Consider the following 18386-nt stretch of genomic DNA (forward strand, 5'->3'; position numbering starts at 1 on the left):
TAATGTTTCTTATTTACATACCTTGTTGTTTGTTCTCATACAATAATATTTGTTAATATATTCAAGACATGTTTGATATTTTCATACTGAAATCTTGTTTTTATTTTAAAATAAGAGGTTTTAAATATTTAAGCTATTATATTTATAGGTATTTTTGATATATCATTAGCATCTAGGTATTAATGAAAATATTTATAGAAAACTTTGGCACCAAAAATGTTCATATATTGTTTATAATATCATTAATATAATAAGATTGTTAATTAAAGTTATCCCGAATGGAATTTAAATTTTTCCGCTAATGAAATGTCACTTAAGTTGCAATGCCATTGGTCTGAAGAAATATACCGTCAGATGTCCTCAATGGACACTCGATCTGTTTGTAAATAGGTTTTCCCATAATTTTTTCAGGCAGAGCTGAAAATAGGAAAAAGAGGAAAAGTTCGGTGATAATACTAGATACTCTTAAGTGTTAAATAAAGGTAGTGCGAAGCTGAAATTCGAACTAGTAAAGACATATTTTTATAAACATTGAGGTTAAGTTCAGCGCTGTGTAAAATGAAATGAATCTGAAATCTGTGATGTGGACCCCAAAAAGTTCATTTATTATCAGTTTAATGAGTTATATCAATTTGCTTTTTTAAATTATCTGTTATATTAAGGTAAGATTCTTCTTCCTATCCTGGAAGTATCAGCAAATGACCCATAAAATGATCAACAGTCAACTTTCTCTATTGTCACTTCTCTGTTATTATTTATGTTCCTTGCATTATAGAAAAATTACAATGTTTTTGTTTTATCAGCTACTATATAACATTGTCGATATAACAATGCAGCTTTTATATATAGGCATTTCTGCGACTATGCGAAATTTAATCCTAATGATTGAAAAATATCCTTCATGGTGTTTCTCTATTTCAAGTGTTTTAAATTTCCGTCGGTTATATATTTTTGATATTTTAGAAATATCGCTACTTACTAACAAGATGAGTCGTATTTGTTCCACATAACGTCAACATGCGGATATCTGAATGCTCGGGATTTTAGTTCCATCCAATAATGCAAAGCCTGGGAGCAATATGTGAAGAGGGTGAAGTAAGTAATCTTTCCTAAGTTTATGTGTCTTTTTTATTGATGAATTAATTGTGATGTAGCATGCAGTGAAAAGGCTAAAAGTTCTTAGAACTGCTACCCCGTCGATGTCAAGTTCCAAAGAAGAGGCACAAAGGTCCCACAGCGAGGTCGAAGAAAAACACTCTAAATTTAACTTATTTGAGGAACTACAGAAATTATACGACGAAGAAGAAACCAATAGTATTTCTAGCGATAATGAAAATGAGGTCAATTACAAACAGCCCAAAACTTTCAATAACTAAACACCAAAATAATTTTAGAATGTACTATATAAGTCATTGCTGCTAGAGAAGCTCGTTTCCAGAGAGCGCTTGAACACAATTATATTTAATTTATACCCAGGAAACAAAGGCTATTCAATAGCTTTTCGAGCACAAGACAGGACCATGTGTATACAAGAGGGGTCAGAAGAAATGATTGAAACAAAAACGTGGCCGTACGAAGACGGCGATCTCTTAGCGTAAGTTGTTTAACGTATTTTAAAAATGAATTTTTGATTATAATCCAAGATACCTTGTACACCCTTGACTTGCGTCATTTTATAAAAGGTGCCGCTGTTTCTGTGCAAGTGCACAATTATAGATAATAACAATTGACAATTAAAAGTTGACCGCAGCTGTTTTCACAGATCAAACATAGCAAATGTCAAAGCAAAAATCGGCATATTTGTTAAAATGTATGCGTTTGATATTACTTATGTGATAGTATAGTATTTCACATGTTCAACTAGTAGATACTTTAAACAGTAATATCCCTGACCAGACTATGTGATTGTATAAAATCTATAATATATCTAGGAGATATCTATACAATAATTCAATCATATATATATTTTGATTGCGTATATATTACTTGTGTAACAATTTTGAAATTGTTTCCCAAGCAAGCAGACACTTACAACTCAACTACGAGGTGTACAAATAAGAATTTTTATTTTTAGAAAGGACTTATTCATTTATATTGTTACTTTCAAACTAATTGTTATTGGATATTATACAAAACTCTTCTGAAACTCGTTCTTTGAGATAGTTTTAAGCCTTTTCGGCGATTCATTTTCTTAATCTCAGTTATGTGTAAAAAAAGAAGGTTCTTCAAGATTGTTATTTTTTGATAGCGAAAAAGTCGCACTGGGTCATGTCAGGTGAATATGGAAGCTGTGTCATAATTTCTTTATTATTTTTTGTACATCTGACTGCTTGGAAAACTGCTTCAAATAGATACTCATGTAATATATCAGGTAGTGAGAAACATGGTATTAAATCTTTTGAAAATGTAGTGTAAATTTATCATATTATTGGAATACCATTGGAATCTTTATTTCCAATAAACTAAAGAATATTTATCAAAATATTAGTTGCTTGACATACACCACTTTGTTTTGCATATCATATTTTTTTATAGATTTTTAAAAATACAAAAGCAGGATACCCTTACAATTTAATATATTTTAAACAGGTATAATCCCATTGCCACTCTATAAAAGTTAAAGACATACTATCTCATGTTTTCTCATAAACAATATTATTACGTCACACTTAATGGTTATGACGTGATGTTTTGCTTTGGCACTTACTGTTTCTTATATGTCAAAGACAGATGGCGCTACTAACTTTTTGTTTTTAGCCATTTGTGTCTATCTGTGGTAGTGTACTTTCATAGAAAATTCAGCTTTTATAAAATGGCGTAATTCAGGAGAAGCTGATAATAAAATAAAATGAGGCTCTGAAATATTCTTCATACGAGGTTTATGTATTTTTAACTTTTAATTAAAATTGAGGTAGTTTAAAGTATGGGTTTTTAAAGAATTGACAAAAACGTTTCTTTGGAGTATGTTAGTTGTATTGAATTATAATAAAATAATAAATGTTGTGTTTTTCTTAGAAAATGTACTGCTTTTTTTAATTTTTAAATCGTATTTAATTTTTTTCTTGTGTTAAATCTGGGTTAAATAAAGTCCACGTTAAGTTGTAGGTCCAGTTCGAATAAACCCCAGCTGATAAAGAGGACGCGTTAAAATATAACAAAAAATGAACAAAGTGTAAATATAAAGTAAATATGTGATACAAACACAAATTGTGTATATAGAGCGTCACTATTTTACTACAGAATAAAGATTTTTTTGTTTATAAGGGTTGCAGAATGGGAACTAAACATTTCTTCCCAACGATCATTCTTTTGAGATCTGAAAACAGGAAATAGTCGGTGGAGGGCAGATCTGGAGAATACGGTGGATGAGGAAGCAATTCGAAATCAAATTCGGGAATTTTTGACGCGGTGCATGGTCTTGGTGTAGTAGCACTTTCTTTTTCTTCAAATACGGCCATTTTTCGGCGATTTCGTTCATCAAACGGACCAATAATGCTATGTAATAATCGCTGTTGATGGTCCTTCCTTTTTCAAAGTAGTCAATGAAAATTATTCCATGCGCATCCCAAAATACAGACGCCACAACCTTGCCAACCGACTGTTGCGTTTTCCCAGGCTTTGGAGCGGGTTCATCTTGTGCAGTCCACTCGAATGATTGTCGATTGGACTTCGGAGTAAAATGATGGAGCCATGTTTCATCCATTGTCACATATCGACGCAAAAACTCGGGTTTATTACGCTTGATCATCTTCAAACACTGCTCTGAATCATCAACTCGTCGTTGTTTTTGGTCAAAAGTGAGCTCGCGCGGCAGCTACCCAAAAAAATATTTGGCTCATACCCAAATATTCGTGAATGATATGATGTACACGTTCAGTTGATATCTTTGTTGAGTGTCTGCTATTTCATTCAGTTTCAAGTTACGGTCATTTAATAGTGTGCATGACACAAAATGCTATAATTCACAAACCCATGATCCGACAGCTGTCAAATTTATACACGCATCTTTTGAGGGTTAGGGCTAACTAAAAAACATGGATTTAATTCTAGTAGCGCCATCTATGTGTCAGACTTTTTCAATTGATCTGTTATATACATATTCTGAACTAACTTTACACTTCACACCTATATATCCTTAATAATTATCAATAACTAACTGAACCATTTTTAAATCTAATAATAATATAATACGATTTCGCAAAAGATTACAGTTCAGTTGTCCGAGTCATAAGTATTTACTAGAATAATGGGCAAATACTACTATAACTAACGCTAGTCTTTTATTATAAAAATAAAAGTGAAACAAAACATGGTAGCATTGTCACGATTTCAGATGACTTAAAGCGCGATAAAGGTACATTAAAATATTTCAAAAAATATTACATGAGTATCTCAAAAAAACACCAGTTAATTTATAAAATAAACTTATTATTATTGTTTCGTTGTATTTGCATCAGTATGCAAGCAGAACGAGTGTGGGATAATACATACATCAGTATGGATTTCCCAATTTAAAATTAAATTAAACTATTTGAAGTTAAAATTAAGATTACTATACACTACACAAGTTCATGTTGTTTCTTCAATCTTCTGATTTCCTTTGTGTTGTGGAGTAGCTGTATTTCATCTACATTATTTATGTTAGTAATCCTATTTTGTTTTAAAGTGAAATCTTGGATAACTTTGTAAATCCATTTGATTTTGAGGTCATCATATAGTGGTATATATTGGTTACGTAGCGATAAGTATTGGTAATTAATCGAAGAATTTTGTTTTGGCATCATTGAATAATAAGTAGGTTTGATGCTTTAGTGCAAGACCATATTGGGGCACCATAAGTCCAAATATTTCTTGGATTGTATGTCCATTTGGTAGTATCTTCCAAATAACCAGAACAGGTCTTTGATTGTGAGTCTGATCTTCTTAGCCTAACCTACCATTGAGATGGATGCCGAGGTATTTCGCTGATTCTCTTTGAGACATGCGCCAAGTGTAATTAAATTTTTTATTATATCGCCGCAACGCAAAAATGACAGATTTGGAGCTATTAAGCTGTATTTTCAATTTTTAGTTCATTTGTAAAATAGCCACTTGTACTTTTTGTACCGACCTATACAGAAATATGTCTTTAGCTATATTGAGTGTGATGTGTGTATTGGGAGATCAGCAGTGTGGAGCAGATACAACAATGACCACAAAACACTACCTGCGGAACTGTAGTCGAAATATTTTTTTTCTTTCAAATAGATATGAGTCCAGTAATTGTCAGTAGTTCTATGGTTACAATTTCCTCATCTTGTAGATCAGCCCCAAACGTCATATCGGATTAAAATCTTGTAAGACGTCCAGAAATTAAATATGTAATTCAACAAGATTGCTTTTCGTGGCATTTTTTTCAAAAATTTAAGCGAAATATTATCAATCTCAGTAGCTTTTTAAGATTGAGTTTGTTGTCAATTTCTGTGGATATTTTGACTGAAGAAACCAGCTTTGTAGCTATTTCGAGCTGATAGATATATCACAGATGCAGATATTTATTTTAATACAATTTCCTTAGATAGAACTTATGACCTATGCATACCTCCAATAGAAAGCCTAATATGAACGATTTTCAGAAAACTTCAGAGACTCTCAGAAATGGTCACTATTTTTCATACGACCATAGTTTGTTTTTGCTCATTAGCTATACTAATAACTGTGATACTGTATTTCGATACAGATATTTGGATAGAGAAGAACTACCTCCTATAATGACGGATATTTTGGAACAGTTCGAGTACCTTTACTATAGTGGTTGTGTTATAGCTGAAATTAGGGATTACAGACTGGCTTATCGCCAACATAAGTGCTGTATTCACCATGTTTTGCTTAGGCCTACGCAAAAGGTATTTAGTAAAGTTTTAAAAATTTTCCGGAACTTAATCAGTATTTTTGCAGACTTTATTAGCAGATATAAATAATTTAACCAAAGATAAATCCGATGTTACGATAGAAGACAAGGACGCATTAGAGAGTCAGATTCTGTTGGCGTCAACGCCGGATCTGTGTTTGGAGCCGGATAATCACATAGAAAACGATTTGGCCGAGATCTATAGTAGGAAACATCTTTGGAATACTTCACCATTAAGAAAAATTGCTAAGAAATTTACACAGGTATAGATTTAATCATTCATTTTCCCAGGAACCTTAAAATTACATTTTTTTGAAGACCACTGTAAATAGAAAACGGAAATTGGATCAGCACACGCATATGCACGATTTGGAACTATTTGAATTCTCTAAAGCCAAGCAGAGAAAGTCAGAGTCAAGTCACTCTAGCAGAACGCTCCTTCGAAAAGTGAGTTTCCTGTTTGGAGTTTGGCGTGTCTACATGGCAACTTATCGCTATTTTAGGCTACCTCGGAAGAACATAAGACTGGTATATCAATTCCCAATTTGGATTGTTCGTCAATAGGTCCTCCCAACCAACCAGTGACTGTGAATGGATTTAAACCTATGAAATGGCCTGAAGAAACCAATGATTGTTCTCTACAACTCATGGAGGAATACATATTAGAGACTGACATGCCTTCAAAGGTATGTATTTTGGCTTAGAAATAAAAACAGGGTTTTATCATTAATTTTTTCAATATCCTGTAGGATAAGGACAATCCACGAGTCTATCATATAAAACTGTCGATATTTCAAAGACCTTCTAATTTTGAATTCCTAGGCGAGTTATATCTTGACAGAGATCACAAGAAGGGCGAAGGGAAGGGTGTATCTTGTCGGTTTTCGTTAGGTAAGTGGTAACGAGGTAATTTTAAAGTGATTTTGTAATTGTTTATGATAACCTAGGGTCGAGACCAAATGTCCACCGGTACGTGCAACAGTTCACTGAAATCTTCACGGAATGCGGCAGAAAAGTGGCAAGAATAAGAGGTGGTTCCGCGAGGTCGGACGCACATGCAGCAACAAGATCTGCAGCGCAGTCTCAACACAACCAGGAGCAAACAGAAAGGCTTAGGCAAGATCTACAAGTAAGATATATTTTGTTATTATTAAAATTGTAAGTAATTGATAGAGTACAGGGATCTATGTCTTAGACTATATATGCTAGCGCTCCATTTAATGCTATAGTCATAGAGTAATAGAGAGAAAATTTAATCGGGATCTCTGGAGATAAGTTTTGCTACGTCCAATATCTAGATGGGGTTATAATCGGCCATGCAAGTAGTTTGATTGGTCAATTTAAATCTCTATTATAGGCATATGTAAAGAAAATATTTTGCTGTGAGGACGTTTAACTGGTTCTTGAATAAAATTTGCCATGTCATACACTTACCATTCATATTCTTAACATAATAATTGTAACATCCTGACAACCATTATGTATTATACAACGAAAAGGTTTAAAATTTATATTAAAAAAAACGTGTAATTGACATTATTGACGTAGTAGAATCTAGGCATAAAATAAAGCAGATAACAGAAATCCAAACTGTCTTGGTTAAGTAACCTTATGCCACAGCCCCTTAAAAATGTATGCTACTCTTTAACCTTCATGTTTTTGACATTGTTCCATTTGAACACATTTTGGGTTTATGTTCTGGCCAATATTTTTACAACTATCGCCCAGTTGTTACTAGCAATGTGAAAGATAACTTTCTATATAAAAAATAGTATATGTTTATATATATATATATATATATATATATATATATATATATATAAATATATATAAATATATATATATATATATATATATATATATATATATATAAATATATATAAATATATATATATATATATATATATATATATATATATATATATATATATATATATATATATATATATATATAAACTATGCTGAGTTAGTTACACATCACACAGGCTTAGTCCAGTTAATTTGGGATTTTTTACATGACATATTTTTGGAATATTGTTTAAATAGAAGTCAAAACACCATGGAAACAAAATAAATGAATCAAGTGCCTTTGTCGCTGACAGCATAACAATTCAAACAAGTAATATATTCTCAAAGTCGTGACATCTAGATATTGGACGTCGCAAAACATTTCTCCAAAGTTGCCTAAAAAGTTAAATCTCTATTTTCTCTGTGTGATTATAGTGTGAATATTAATCAAAGCAACATTATACATAGGTTATTCTTCCTCAGGCCTACATATAATAGTTTTCCTTCACTGCCAAGAGACTTACATATATTTTTTGAGGAATAACAAGCACCCAATAAAAAAAATTTCGGAAAAATTCCAATATGTACATTATGCATATTTTAGTTTTCCAGTTGCAATCATAATCTTATCATTCATCGTTCTAACAAATATTATGACTCAAAAACTTAAGAAATATTCCTTATTGCTGGTGATATGCATACTTGGTCATATTCCTGACCTTGTATGCATGAAAGTTGTTATGTGGAATTTCCAGAGCTGCAAATGTGTATAGTCAAAATTTCATACATTAGAGTCAAATTTAATTGCTGCTCTATCTTCAGTTTTACCCTATTCAAAAACATCACCTTTATTTAACTCCTTGTTTGAGCTCAAGGCATGTATTCTGTTCTCCTAGCTATTTGAGTAATTGCAACTATAAACAAAATAAAACTTTTAAAGGAATATATTATGCCAAATTTGCATACTCATTCTTCAAGTGCCCAACCTTTGCGGCAAATGTTCAAAATTAACATCTATTACTACAAATGTAGGTTCCAAATCTTAGCAGTATATCAAACATGCAAATTAATAATGAGCTGCATATATAGAAATATGTAATAGGAATATCTATATGTTTAACATATTTATTTATGATATGAACTAATGAGACTGTTATCAAATATGTTATCAAAAAATGTAACATTATAACAATTTCAGACCCAAAGTCAACAAGTAACTCTCCAGGCTGGCGTCAATGGTGTATCCCAAACTATTCCTATACAAATAGTAAGTTTTCTATAAATTAATTATTTTCATACCACTTTATAATTGTCATTTTTGTTTTAGCCTCACGACAGTCAGTCGGGGAATGTCCAGCAAAAACCTCATCAGTTTAGCACGAAAGAATTGGAAATAAATGCTTTGGCCAAAAAACTAATGAATTCAGCTCAACAGTTTCAAGCGGCAGGTAAGTTATAATCGATTTTAAGAAGTTGTTTAAATTGCATATAGATTATAAACGCGCGTACCAATTGTATAACGCAAGAGTACTCCACGATGCTTTTACATGTTTGATTTACTCAAAATATGAACTTACTCTACTGAAACATAAATATAAACTTTGTGTTAAAAAAAAGATGTTTTGAAATACTTGTAGTATAAATTTTTTTATCAGTCATTAGAATAATAATGGCGCGTTTGTGAACTTATAATCTTACATAAACTCTTGCGGGTTTTTAGGATAACATTATTGTATAACTTATTTTAAATGATGGTTCCTTAGTGTAATAAAATATCAAGTATCAACTATCAGGTTTTCACACTTCATCTTCTAATAATCTACCACATCTGAAATGCACCCTTCCTAAATGTGTTGTCTGGCCCTTACATCACCACATATCTTGTGATCTTTCTGCATAAATTGATACATAGATAAACTTGTAAACTATTGTTTCATGTGCAACTGGCAATTGATATTTTAATAGCTTTCAGTTCTCGGGAATTTCTATCCTAATCTAAATATTAACTTTATAATCGATCCAATATCATTATTATAAATCATAATTTAAAAGATCTTTTGTTACTGTCATCATGCTTATTAAAAGGATTAGCATTCGCAGGAGAAATAACCCTTATAGAACAACAAATTTTAAACTTATGTACTTTAAAGTAACATTATTCTGTTGGAATGTGCAGTTTTATTATTAAACTATTCCTAGCGCATATTTTGATGGGTATCAATTGATTTCCATATAATTCCAGCTAATGCCAAGCAACAGGCAGCCCAACAACAGAAGTTTCTTGCTAATAGCAACATCATCAGTTTGTTAAACAGCTCGCCAGTGAATGCTTCCAATAACGAAGCCAGCGCAGCAGTGGTGAACGCTTTAAACAATACTTCCGCTACTCATCAGAGGTTGTTATCTAGAAAGATGACCCTCAGCAATGTCCCAGGCTGTGCCAGAGTGAGTATTTGATTTGTAATTTTACAGTAAAAGTTATATTCATTCACAAACTGTTGCAGGTATTAAATCATAGTAATTTAATAGCTTTAAGCAATAGTAGAGTGAACCTATCAGATGCGAACGCTCAACTGAATCCGTTAGCTGGACAGACCGTCACTTTAACTTCTGTAAATAATAATCGTGTTAGTTTGAGCGAGTTTAACTCGCAGGCATCTGGCCAACAACCGCAAACTGTTACGTTGACGTCAGCCGGAACTGGTGGTAACTACAATTACACAACTGTGCCGATAAAGCATCAAGTAAAGGTAGGCTTCTTTTTTTGTTCTTGTTAGATAGGAGATCATAAATGTAAATCGTCATCGTGTATTTGAAACTGGTCTTAAGTCTCAGCTTATATTATTTACATTAATCCACAATCCATAGGTGATCAATAATACTGGAAATAGATTAAAAGTAAATTTAAAAGATGGAGAAAATACCGTTACTGTAACGCCTTAACATATACCCATGAAAAGTAGTCCAATAGCGTCGATTCTCAGGTGTGCTCTCTCAAAACCATTTGTCATAAAAATTTAGTTAAAGTTTCACAATTGTATTAACTTTAATTTTAAAAATTGAAAGACACCAAGCTGTATGCACGAAGGGTATTGCAGTTGATAATGAAACAAAAATGGTTACATTTTTTAAATTTTATTGCGTACCTTATTCCACAAGCTTGCTTTTTTGTTCTCGTCAAACAGGATATCATAGATGTATACTGTCATCGAGTATTTGAAACGGGCCTTAGGTCTCAACTTGTTTTACTAACAGCTTTATTTTTCTTTTTCTATCAACAATGGAGATATTTTAGTAGATGGATTAATCCATAATCCTTAAATGATCAATAATACTAGAAGTAGGTTAATTAATTAATCATGTTTCTCTCATGCAGTATTTCAATAATAATCAAAATTCACGAATTTTGCGCATGTCAGATTGCTCCAGTCTATTGGAAACAAAGTTAGTTCGAGTTTAAATAGTTCAATATTAGCGACTAAAAGCCAGACGTATTCCCATAATTCACCGTTTTCATTTTTAATAAGAATGTAATCATTCCAAAAATAGCCTTTCAACCGCCACATGTTGGTTTGCGGAACTCCAAATCTGAAAGTTCTGGTTACGTAAACCGCAAACCAAATAAAACTAATATCATATATATGGAATTAATAAAAGAACTTTTTTTACTAGGTGGTTAATCAACGAATTTTAAATACCTCATCATCTGAAGGAAACAACAAGAGTTTGTCTGCCTTGCTAGTTGGTACACCGGCGGCTGATGTACCTGATGTAGTTGGCCCCAATACGAACTCGGTACTCTTAGAGAAGTTAGCAAGTAGCAGCGGGCAGAGCATTTTTACCCAGGCGCCTAAATCTACTCAACAGACCCAATTTGTTGTACAGAATGCTAAAGGCAACACTGTAAGTGCATTTAATGTTTTATTTAAATATCTATATTTAATATTTTGCATGGATGTATTTAGGTGATTTCCCCAAGTCCACCGCCACAAACTTCAGGTACCCTAAATGTACAAAGTTTAAATTTAGCTCAGTTGCAGAGTATACCTGGCTTTCAGAATGTGGTAAGATTCAATATCATATCAATATCTGTGTTGTTATAATGTTTCTTAATAGGTCCAAATACCAGGATCGGCTCAGTTAATTTCGTTAGCGTTGAATGTGTCTGGCCAGGTATCGAGCGGCAACGGTACTCCCACAGGACTTCTCGTATCACTCCCGGCAGGTGTAGCCACACAAACCCAGGCGGTGGCAACACAGAGCTCTCAGCAAGCTGTACAAGGAGTAGTGCTCAATACAGCTGGCCCTTCGCAAGTGGGTCAGTATAAACAAACATGAAATAAGTCAAACAATTATTAACTAAAAATTCATTCCAGCGCATATAGTAAGTTCGGGGAACATAAAAAACTTATCTCAGCAGAACTTGCGTTTGAATTCGGGTTCTCAAACTGTACAATTGACGCAAGGAGGTTCACAGTTCCAGTTGTTTTCACAAATACAGGTATGTTTAAGGAAGAACGAGAACCAAACAACAATTATTGATAATAGAAAAATCTAATTTAGCATCCAATTCGGGTAAATAGTGTGTGTTATTATATTAACTTGCCGTAATAACTTGCAATAAATTAAATACAATTTTGCACTTCTTAAAGTGCTCTCTGAACTTGTTTTGATCTGCAAGAAATTCTTGCTGCAACGGTTGTTTTAGAACTTTACGGATGCAAATTATTCAAAAGTACTTTCAGATGGGCGACTTATGGCTGCTTTAGTTGCTGTAAATTATGATTCGTTTTTTCTCGTCTCTTCAAATTGATTACCAGAAATAATTTCTAGTGAAAAATAAAATAAATAATACATTTTTTACATTTGGTAAGGTGCTATGTACATTTTGAAATATACCAGGTGTGTCGGAAAGTCATTACCGGTTTTTGTAACACATGTAGTTAGGCTTAATTATGCAATGTTATAATTTGATACACATAACTATTTATTCTACTGACATCAAGCTTCAAAGCTATACATGTTATATTTTGCGAAACAAATATGGTCATAGATTTATACCTCTTTGAAAATGCCAAGTTTCGTGCCTGAAAATGTGCACTATTACTTATTTAATCAAAAGAAAAAAGGCGCTGAAAGTCATCGTTTACTGGTAGAAAGTTACGGTGAGCATGCTCTAACTATAGAAATATCTGAAGCGTTGTTTTGAAAATTCAAAAATGGTGATTTCGATGGACGAGACAAAGAACATTCTACCATACCGAGAAAGCTTGAAGATGCGAAACTGCAAGAGTTAGTTTGGGTTGGGTTGGGTCTTCGTCATAAAAAGAATTGGCAGAAGCGTTAGATGTGGCCCAAAAGATGGGAAGATGGGTACCACATCAATTTAATGACAGGCACCTGGAAAATCGTCTGTGAGATACTATTTCAAAGGTATGATCCGAAGTCATTTCTACATCGAATAGTGACGGGTGATGACAAGTGCATTTATTTTGAAAACTCTAAGTGCAATAAATTATGGTCATCACTTGACGAAGCCGGCCATTCGACTCCAAGGCCAAATCGTTTTGGTTGCAAGACAACTCTGTGTTTGATGAGACCAGTGTGGCGTAGTGTATTACGAACTGTTGAAACCTAGTGAAATAGTTAATAGTGATTGCTACCGACAACAAATAATCAGCTTGAATCATAAATTGACCGAAAAACGTCCGAAGATACGGTAAAGTGATTTTACACCACGATAACGCGCCATCTCATAAACCAAAACCTGTCAAGGAAACGTTGAAAGCACTTAGATGGGACGTATTATCGCACCCACCGTAGTCTTCAAACCTTACATCGTCCGACTATTAACTTTGCAAAGCAGCTCTTCTCCAAATTCGAAGAAGTTAGAAAATGGCTCAATGAATGCTTTTGCTCAAGGGACAAACAGTTTTTGTATGGCTTCCATAAATAGCCAGAACGAGAGATATAGAATCAATTGACCAATACATTGAATAAATACATTTTTCTTTCTATTTTCCTGAAAGTCACGTATTTTTTTCCGTAAAATACGATAATGACTTTCAGGTACATATGGTATATTGTTATTTTTTAACTATATTCTCCGAAAATTAATTAGTATATATATTTTTAGATTTAATCAATAAAGTGTAAAAGATTTTTTCTTCAGAACATGTCCTTTAATAATTTGGGTCGATGGTTTTTTAATTTCTTGTAATCCAGTTTTTTATTTATAAAACCAAAGAACTTACCATTTTTTCTTTATTCAAATTTGTTTCTTAAACTATCTATATTGTTATAGACGACCAGTATAATTACTGTATTTCCTTTCAAACGTTTTTTTACCAATTTTAAATTAAATATATTTTACAAAGTACATTAATCAAAAATAAAGTAAAATATGTTATTATAAAGTATGGTTAGCTACCCTACTTATTATCATTCTTTCTATTCTCAATAATTGCAGCTTGGCCTTTTTCATTTTTAGTTTTTTGTAGAGTTCTATAATCTACAATGAATGCTGTTTTTCAGAGACCAAACAGACAACAAAACTTACCAAATCAAGCAAACATCACCACAAGAACCATTCAAAGAACACCAATAACGATCAAGATGGCCCCAAATTCAAGTCAGTTGACTGATATTCAATTTAATATTGATAATTGACCAATCATTTATTTAAAACAAGTTAAAGATGCGAACTGATCTATTTTTACTGAAAGTTTTTTTTAATAACATACAATTTTTTTTCAATTTTGAGTGACTGTAATGAAAAGAAGACGAGCTTGAAGATTACTTCGAAGAACACTGAGAAGATTTTGAGAAGATAGTGTTTTTTTTTAAACTCTTCATGTTTTCGAACTTGTACAATGAAATAACGCTTGTTAATAATTTTTATGATGTATCTGTCGCTCATTTTAAGATTTGTGTTTTAAAAGTTCAATGATCTGTGATAGAAACTAGCTAGAACGGAAACGGCAACTATATTACAGAACTTTTTTTTTTTGGTATGCAGATCCAAGGACTTTAGAAACTATGCAACACTATCAACAAATTTGCGTAAACCAACAAAAGAATCTTGGCGCCACATTCGAGAAGATAAGGAAACCGAATGGGGAGTCTAGCTAAGGTAATAATTACAATTTGTTTGATTAATGGGGCTGGTAAGGCTTATATTATTTAAAGTACTAGAACCATTGTAATGGATTCTTAACAGTAGATTCTTGAAGTTGCTGGGTAGGTCTCAAAAATGTATTATTGGTAAATAATCGCAGTAGTGGTTGGGTATATAAGGTCCTGGTAATGATGACAATTGCGCTAAATAGTCCACTAGTTTCAAATTGAGCAGCGCAAGTGAATGTGGTAAGATTCACTGGAGTGTGAACCAACTCGCCAATTTCATCTAGTTTTTTTTTATAATCTGAAAAGTAATTTAGTTAAAGATCTAGCTCACAGTTTTGAGGATTTTAATGACTTATAGCAACAATTCTGATTATTAATAAAATTCCATGAATTCCTTTATTGGTTATTAACAGTTAACTACAAATATTGTTTTGAAATAGTGCAGAATATTTAATGGAATATCTAACCACATTGAAGACTCTCAAAAACTAGTTAGTTTTGTCAAATTACTTTCCAACCAAAAGGGCTATAATTTGTTGTTACACAGCATTTTCAGCTTAGCCTTATACATAAAACATATTCAGGCCACGAATGTTAACTATGGCGAAGAATTATGACTGAATATTAAGCTTATATATGTATGTAATCAGTAAACTTTCTTTTGTTTTAGCAGGACTACTAATATAGCTGCGGTCCGCCGAGGTTTGCATTTACTGTTGTCTTTCTATGAAGATAAGTTTTATTTTTACCTTATATTTATATACAGTGAGAATACAAGATTTGTTCAGAATTCTAAAACGTAAAAGTGTTTGTTTATATAGTCATTGTACATATATACCTATTTGTAATGAAACGTTTTGTATATTTGTAATTATAGTTATACTACTGTTTCGTCAGTAACCAGAGTAATGCAAAACTATTTATTTTTTTTACGATCAATACTGCCAAATAGGTGAAGTAACCTGACGAACAATTTGTGTTTTAAGTCGCATTCCTTCCGATACCCTGTGACACCTTCAAGTAGTTTTTAGTTGATTTGATCTCAAGAAGTGAATAGAGAAAAAAAGTTTTAGCCCGTATAAACTGAGCGTTTCAATGGTAGTGTTGATCCTTTCTTGTTCTAGATGTAGGAGGTGAAATACTCAAAAATTACGTTTCAAACGTTAGGCGACAACCCCTTAGCTGTATTTTATTATTTGTTTATTTATTATTATGATTATTATTACTATCGGACTGCATTGAAAAGCACAGTTTATTTTACAATGTACTATATATTTGTCACTAGTTTTATTATAATTTATTTGTATAGTCGAGATAGGGACAGACCCTATAATTATGATATATGGTGGTAACACGTGTAATTTATGTCGAGCTATGTAACTTTCCGCGTTTCATCAATTGTTTACCATAAATATATCTATATTTTGTATATTTTTTTATTTATATATTGTTTTTTTTTGTCATAATGACCATAGAATAGAAATAAGAAACCAGTCACTTCAGTGTTTCTTTCTATTTTGCTATAGGGTATTTATTTTTATTCTTTATATCATTCTATATATATTGACAAGAAAGAGATTTCGGTTTGGTGAAACTACAATTAAAATTATGTTTGAACAGTGCAGGTACTTTCTTGTCAATCTAATCATTCGTTAAGCGTGCAATAGATGCCATTATAGTCTTCCTTTCGAGATTTTCTGTTGCTGGTGAGTTTTAATACATAAAAATGACCCAATAGCAAATATATTGAAATAGAATACAAGTGCCTCACGTTTTTAATGAACATTTTTCTTTGTTCGAACCCCTTCCATCTTTCCAAAACATATTTCTGATTTGTATGTTGGGTGTTTTATATTTATATATATATATATATATATATATATATATATATATATATATATATATATATATATATATATATTGTGAAATTATTATTTTGTATGTATGTATATAGTGACAGGAGATTAATATAATGCGTATTAGTTGTTATGGCATCGAGTAAAAACTGACTCTACTTTGAAAATTGAAATGGTTGATTGACTGCTGCTTTTATTACGTCGTGGTCGAGTTTCTCTCGATGCGTATTGAACGGTGGCCCTACTGTATAATAAACAAATTAGTATTTTTTAGCTTTTAAAAACGTGTGAATATTTTTACCGATCGATATGGAACCCTGTAAAAATGTATAGACCCTGATAGACTTAATTTTATGGTTAACTTTTTTTTGTGATCGAACTGTTCGAGAAAACTATTTAATGTTACTGTGTTTTTCGATATGTTTTCTTTTTTCTTACAAAAATTAATTGTTATTTCGGTGGGGTATCCGGAATAGTAAAGTATCACAATTCAATATTAGCGTAGTTTTTTTTTGTGTGTAAATATATACAAATATATATATATATACGATAAGGACGAATTCATAAAAATAGTACAAACGCCATTTTCCCTCTAGAAAGTTTTTTATTGTTTAATTGCGTCCCCTTCTCGTTCCAGGTTGTGATTACTTTTCTATCGAAACCCTCGGGATATCCCTCACGAATACACTCACTTTTTGAAATGTCTAGACAAATGATTAGTAAAAACAATTTATCAATAACTTGTTGTATAATTATGATGAATTATAGCAAATAAAACTTTTTTTATATATAACACTTGTGTTCTTTTTACGCCCAGCGCACAACAAAAAATCTTCCTAAAAATTATTTAAATTTAGTATTTGTTTTCATTTTCTAGCTGGTAATTAAATTAGAGTTTATGGTTTTTATAAGTCTATATATTGTGGAGATGTAACATTAGCTTTGGTAATATCAACCTTCTGATGTGATATATAAACGGTGCTCATACTGCAAGTTTTGCTGAGTGGGTTTCAATTGTCTAATGGTGGTTATAATTATAAGTTCGAATCCTATTTAAGAACTAACAACTTAAGTTTGTTACTGTCTATAGGCTAACATACAAATCCAACTACAGATAACCATCTCAGTTATGCCAATAACTTGTAAGGATAAGAAAGATCTTCTGAGATGGTCCCTAAGTGGGTTATAGCTCCGTAGGTTTAAGGCCTCAGATTGTGATTTGGACGATGAAAAGCAGTAAGTCTAGACCAAATAAACTTCAGTAAAAAAGAGATTTCAAAGTATTAAAAGTTTTTCTGAGCTACCGTATCTTATTTAAGTTGCTTCATTGACTCTTACAGATAAATTTTTTCCATGGATTCAAAAATACTAATATCGTTTCAATAAACCTTTTTTATCTGAATTTAGATTTTAATATAATTTCAAATAATACTAAACAAATTTTGAATGCATATGTTGTTATAATGCAATTTTTGGTATGGATGATTTTATTAATATTGTTGCTAAAAATTTGACCAGATTTAAATAACAGAAACTGGTAATTGGCTAAACTTTTGTGTGAGAGAATAAAAACTAAAATTACCATAAAAAAAGCAACATGGACTGCTTAACAATTAAATATTTGCATATATAAAATGTTTTTAATATTTTTGCAGTTAATGTAGGTATAATCAGTTCAATAAAGTGGGTAGTAACATTTTTAATATCCAAATTATAATATAAACTAA

General features: G+C 31.9%; 1 protein-coding gene across 2 annotated transcripts; it reads left to right on the forward strand.

Annotated features, from left to right (window-relative positions):
- The first annotated feature begins 343 nt into the window (after nucleotides 1-343).
- Spt20 (transcription factor Spt20 homolog) lies at nucleotides 344-17452 on the forward strand. Of its 2 annotated transcripts, none has more exons than XM_076396407.1 (21): nucleotides 344-662; nucleotides 964-1095; nucleotides 1155-1340; nucleotides 1395-1594; nucleotides 5720-5885; nucleotides 5938-6153; nucleotides 6209-6337; nucleotides 6394-6576; nucleotides 6640-6781; nucleotides 6838-7019; nucleotides 8877-8945; nucleotides 9006-9126; nucleotides 9921-10123; nucleotides 10183-10428; nucleotides 11351-11581; nucleotides 11644-11742; nucleotides 11795-11996; nucleotides 12055-12179; nucleotides 14213-14309; nucleotides 14697-14810; nucleotides 15474-17452. In XM_076396407.1, the coding sequence occupies exons 2-20, from the start codon at nucleotides 1060-1062 to the stop codon at nucleotides 14807-14809; spliced, it is 2946 nt and encodes a 981-aa protein (XP_076252522.1). In that variant the 5' UTR covers nucleotides 344-662; nucleotides 964-1059; the 3' UTR covers nucleotide 14810; nucleotides 15474-17452. The 2 variants fall into 2 exon arrangements, with proteins under 2 accessions (XP_076252522.1, XP_076252523.1); XM_076396408.1 differs by having other exon boundaries at nucleotides 346-662; nucleotides 15477-17452.
- The last annotated feature ends 934 nt before the right edge of the window (nucleotides 17453-18386 follow it).

This window comes from Rhynchophorus ferrugineus, unplaced genomic scaffold, assembly GCF_030347505.1.
Source record: "Rhynchophorus ferrugineus isolate W39M unplaced genomic scaffold, kcgeb_rfMv2 rfM2, whole genome shotgun sequence".
Lineage (NCBI taxonomy): Eukaryota > Metazoa > Arthropoda > Insecta > Coleoptera > Curculionidae > Rhynchophorus > Rhynchophorus ferrugineus.

Bases quoted from the DNA above. Each gene is read 5' to 3' on its own strand.
- Spt20 (XM_076396407.1), top strand. From the start codon at position 1,060: ATGCAAAGCCTGGGAGCAATATGTGAAGAGGGTGAA. The intron at 5,886-5,937 runs GTATTTAGTAAA...GTATTTTTGCAG, and splicing joins TGCTTAGGCCTACGCAAAAG to ACTTTATTAGCAGATATAAA. The intron at 11,582-11,643 runs GTAAGTGCATTT...GGATGTATTTAG, and splicing joins AGAATGCTAAAGGCAACACT to GTGATTTCCCCAAGTCCACC.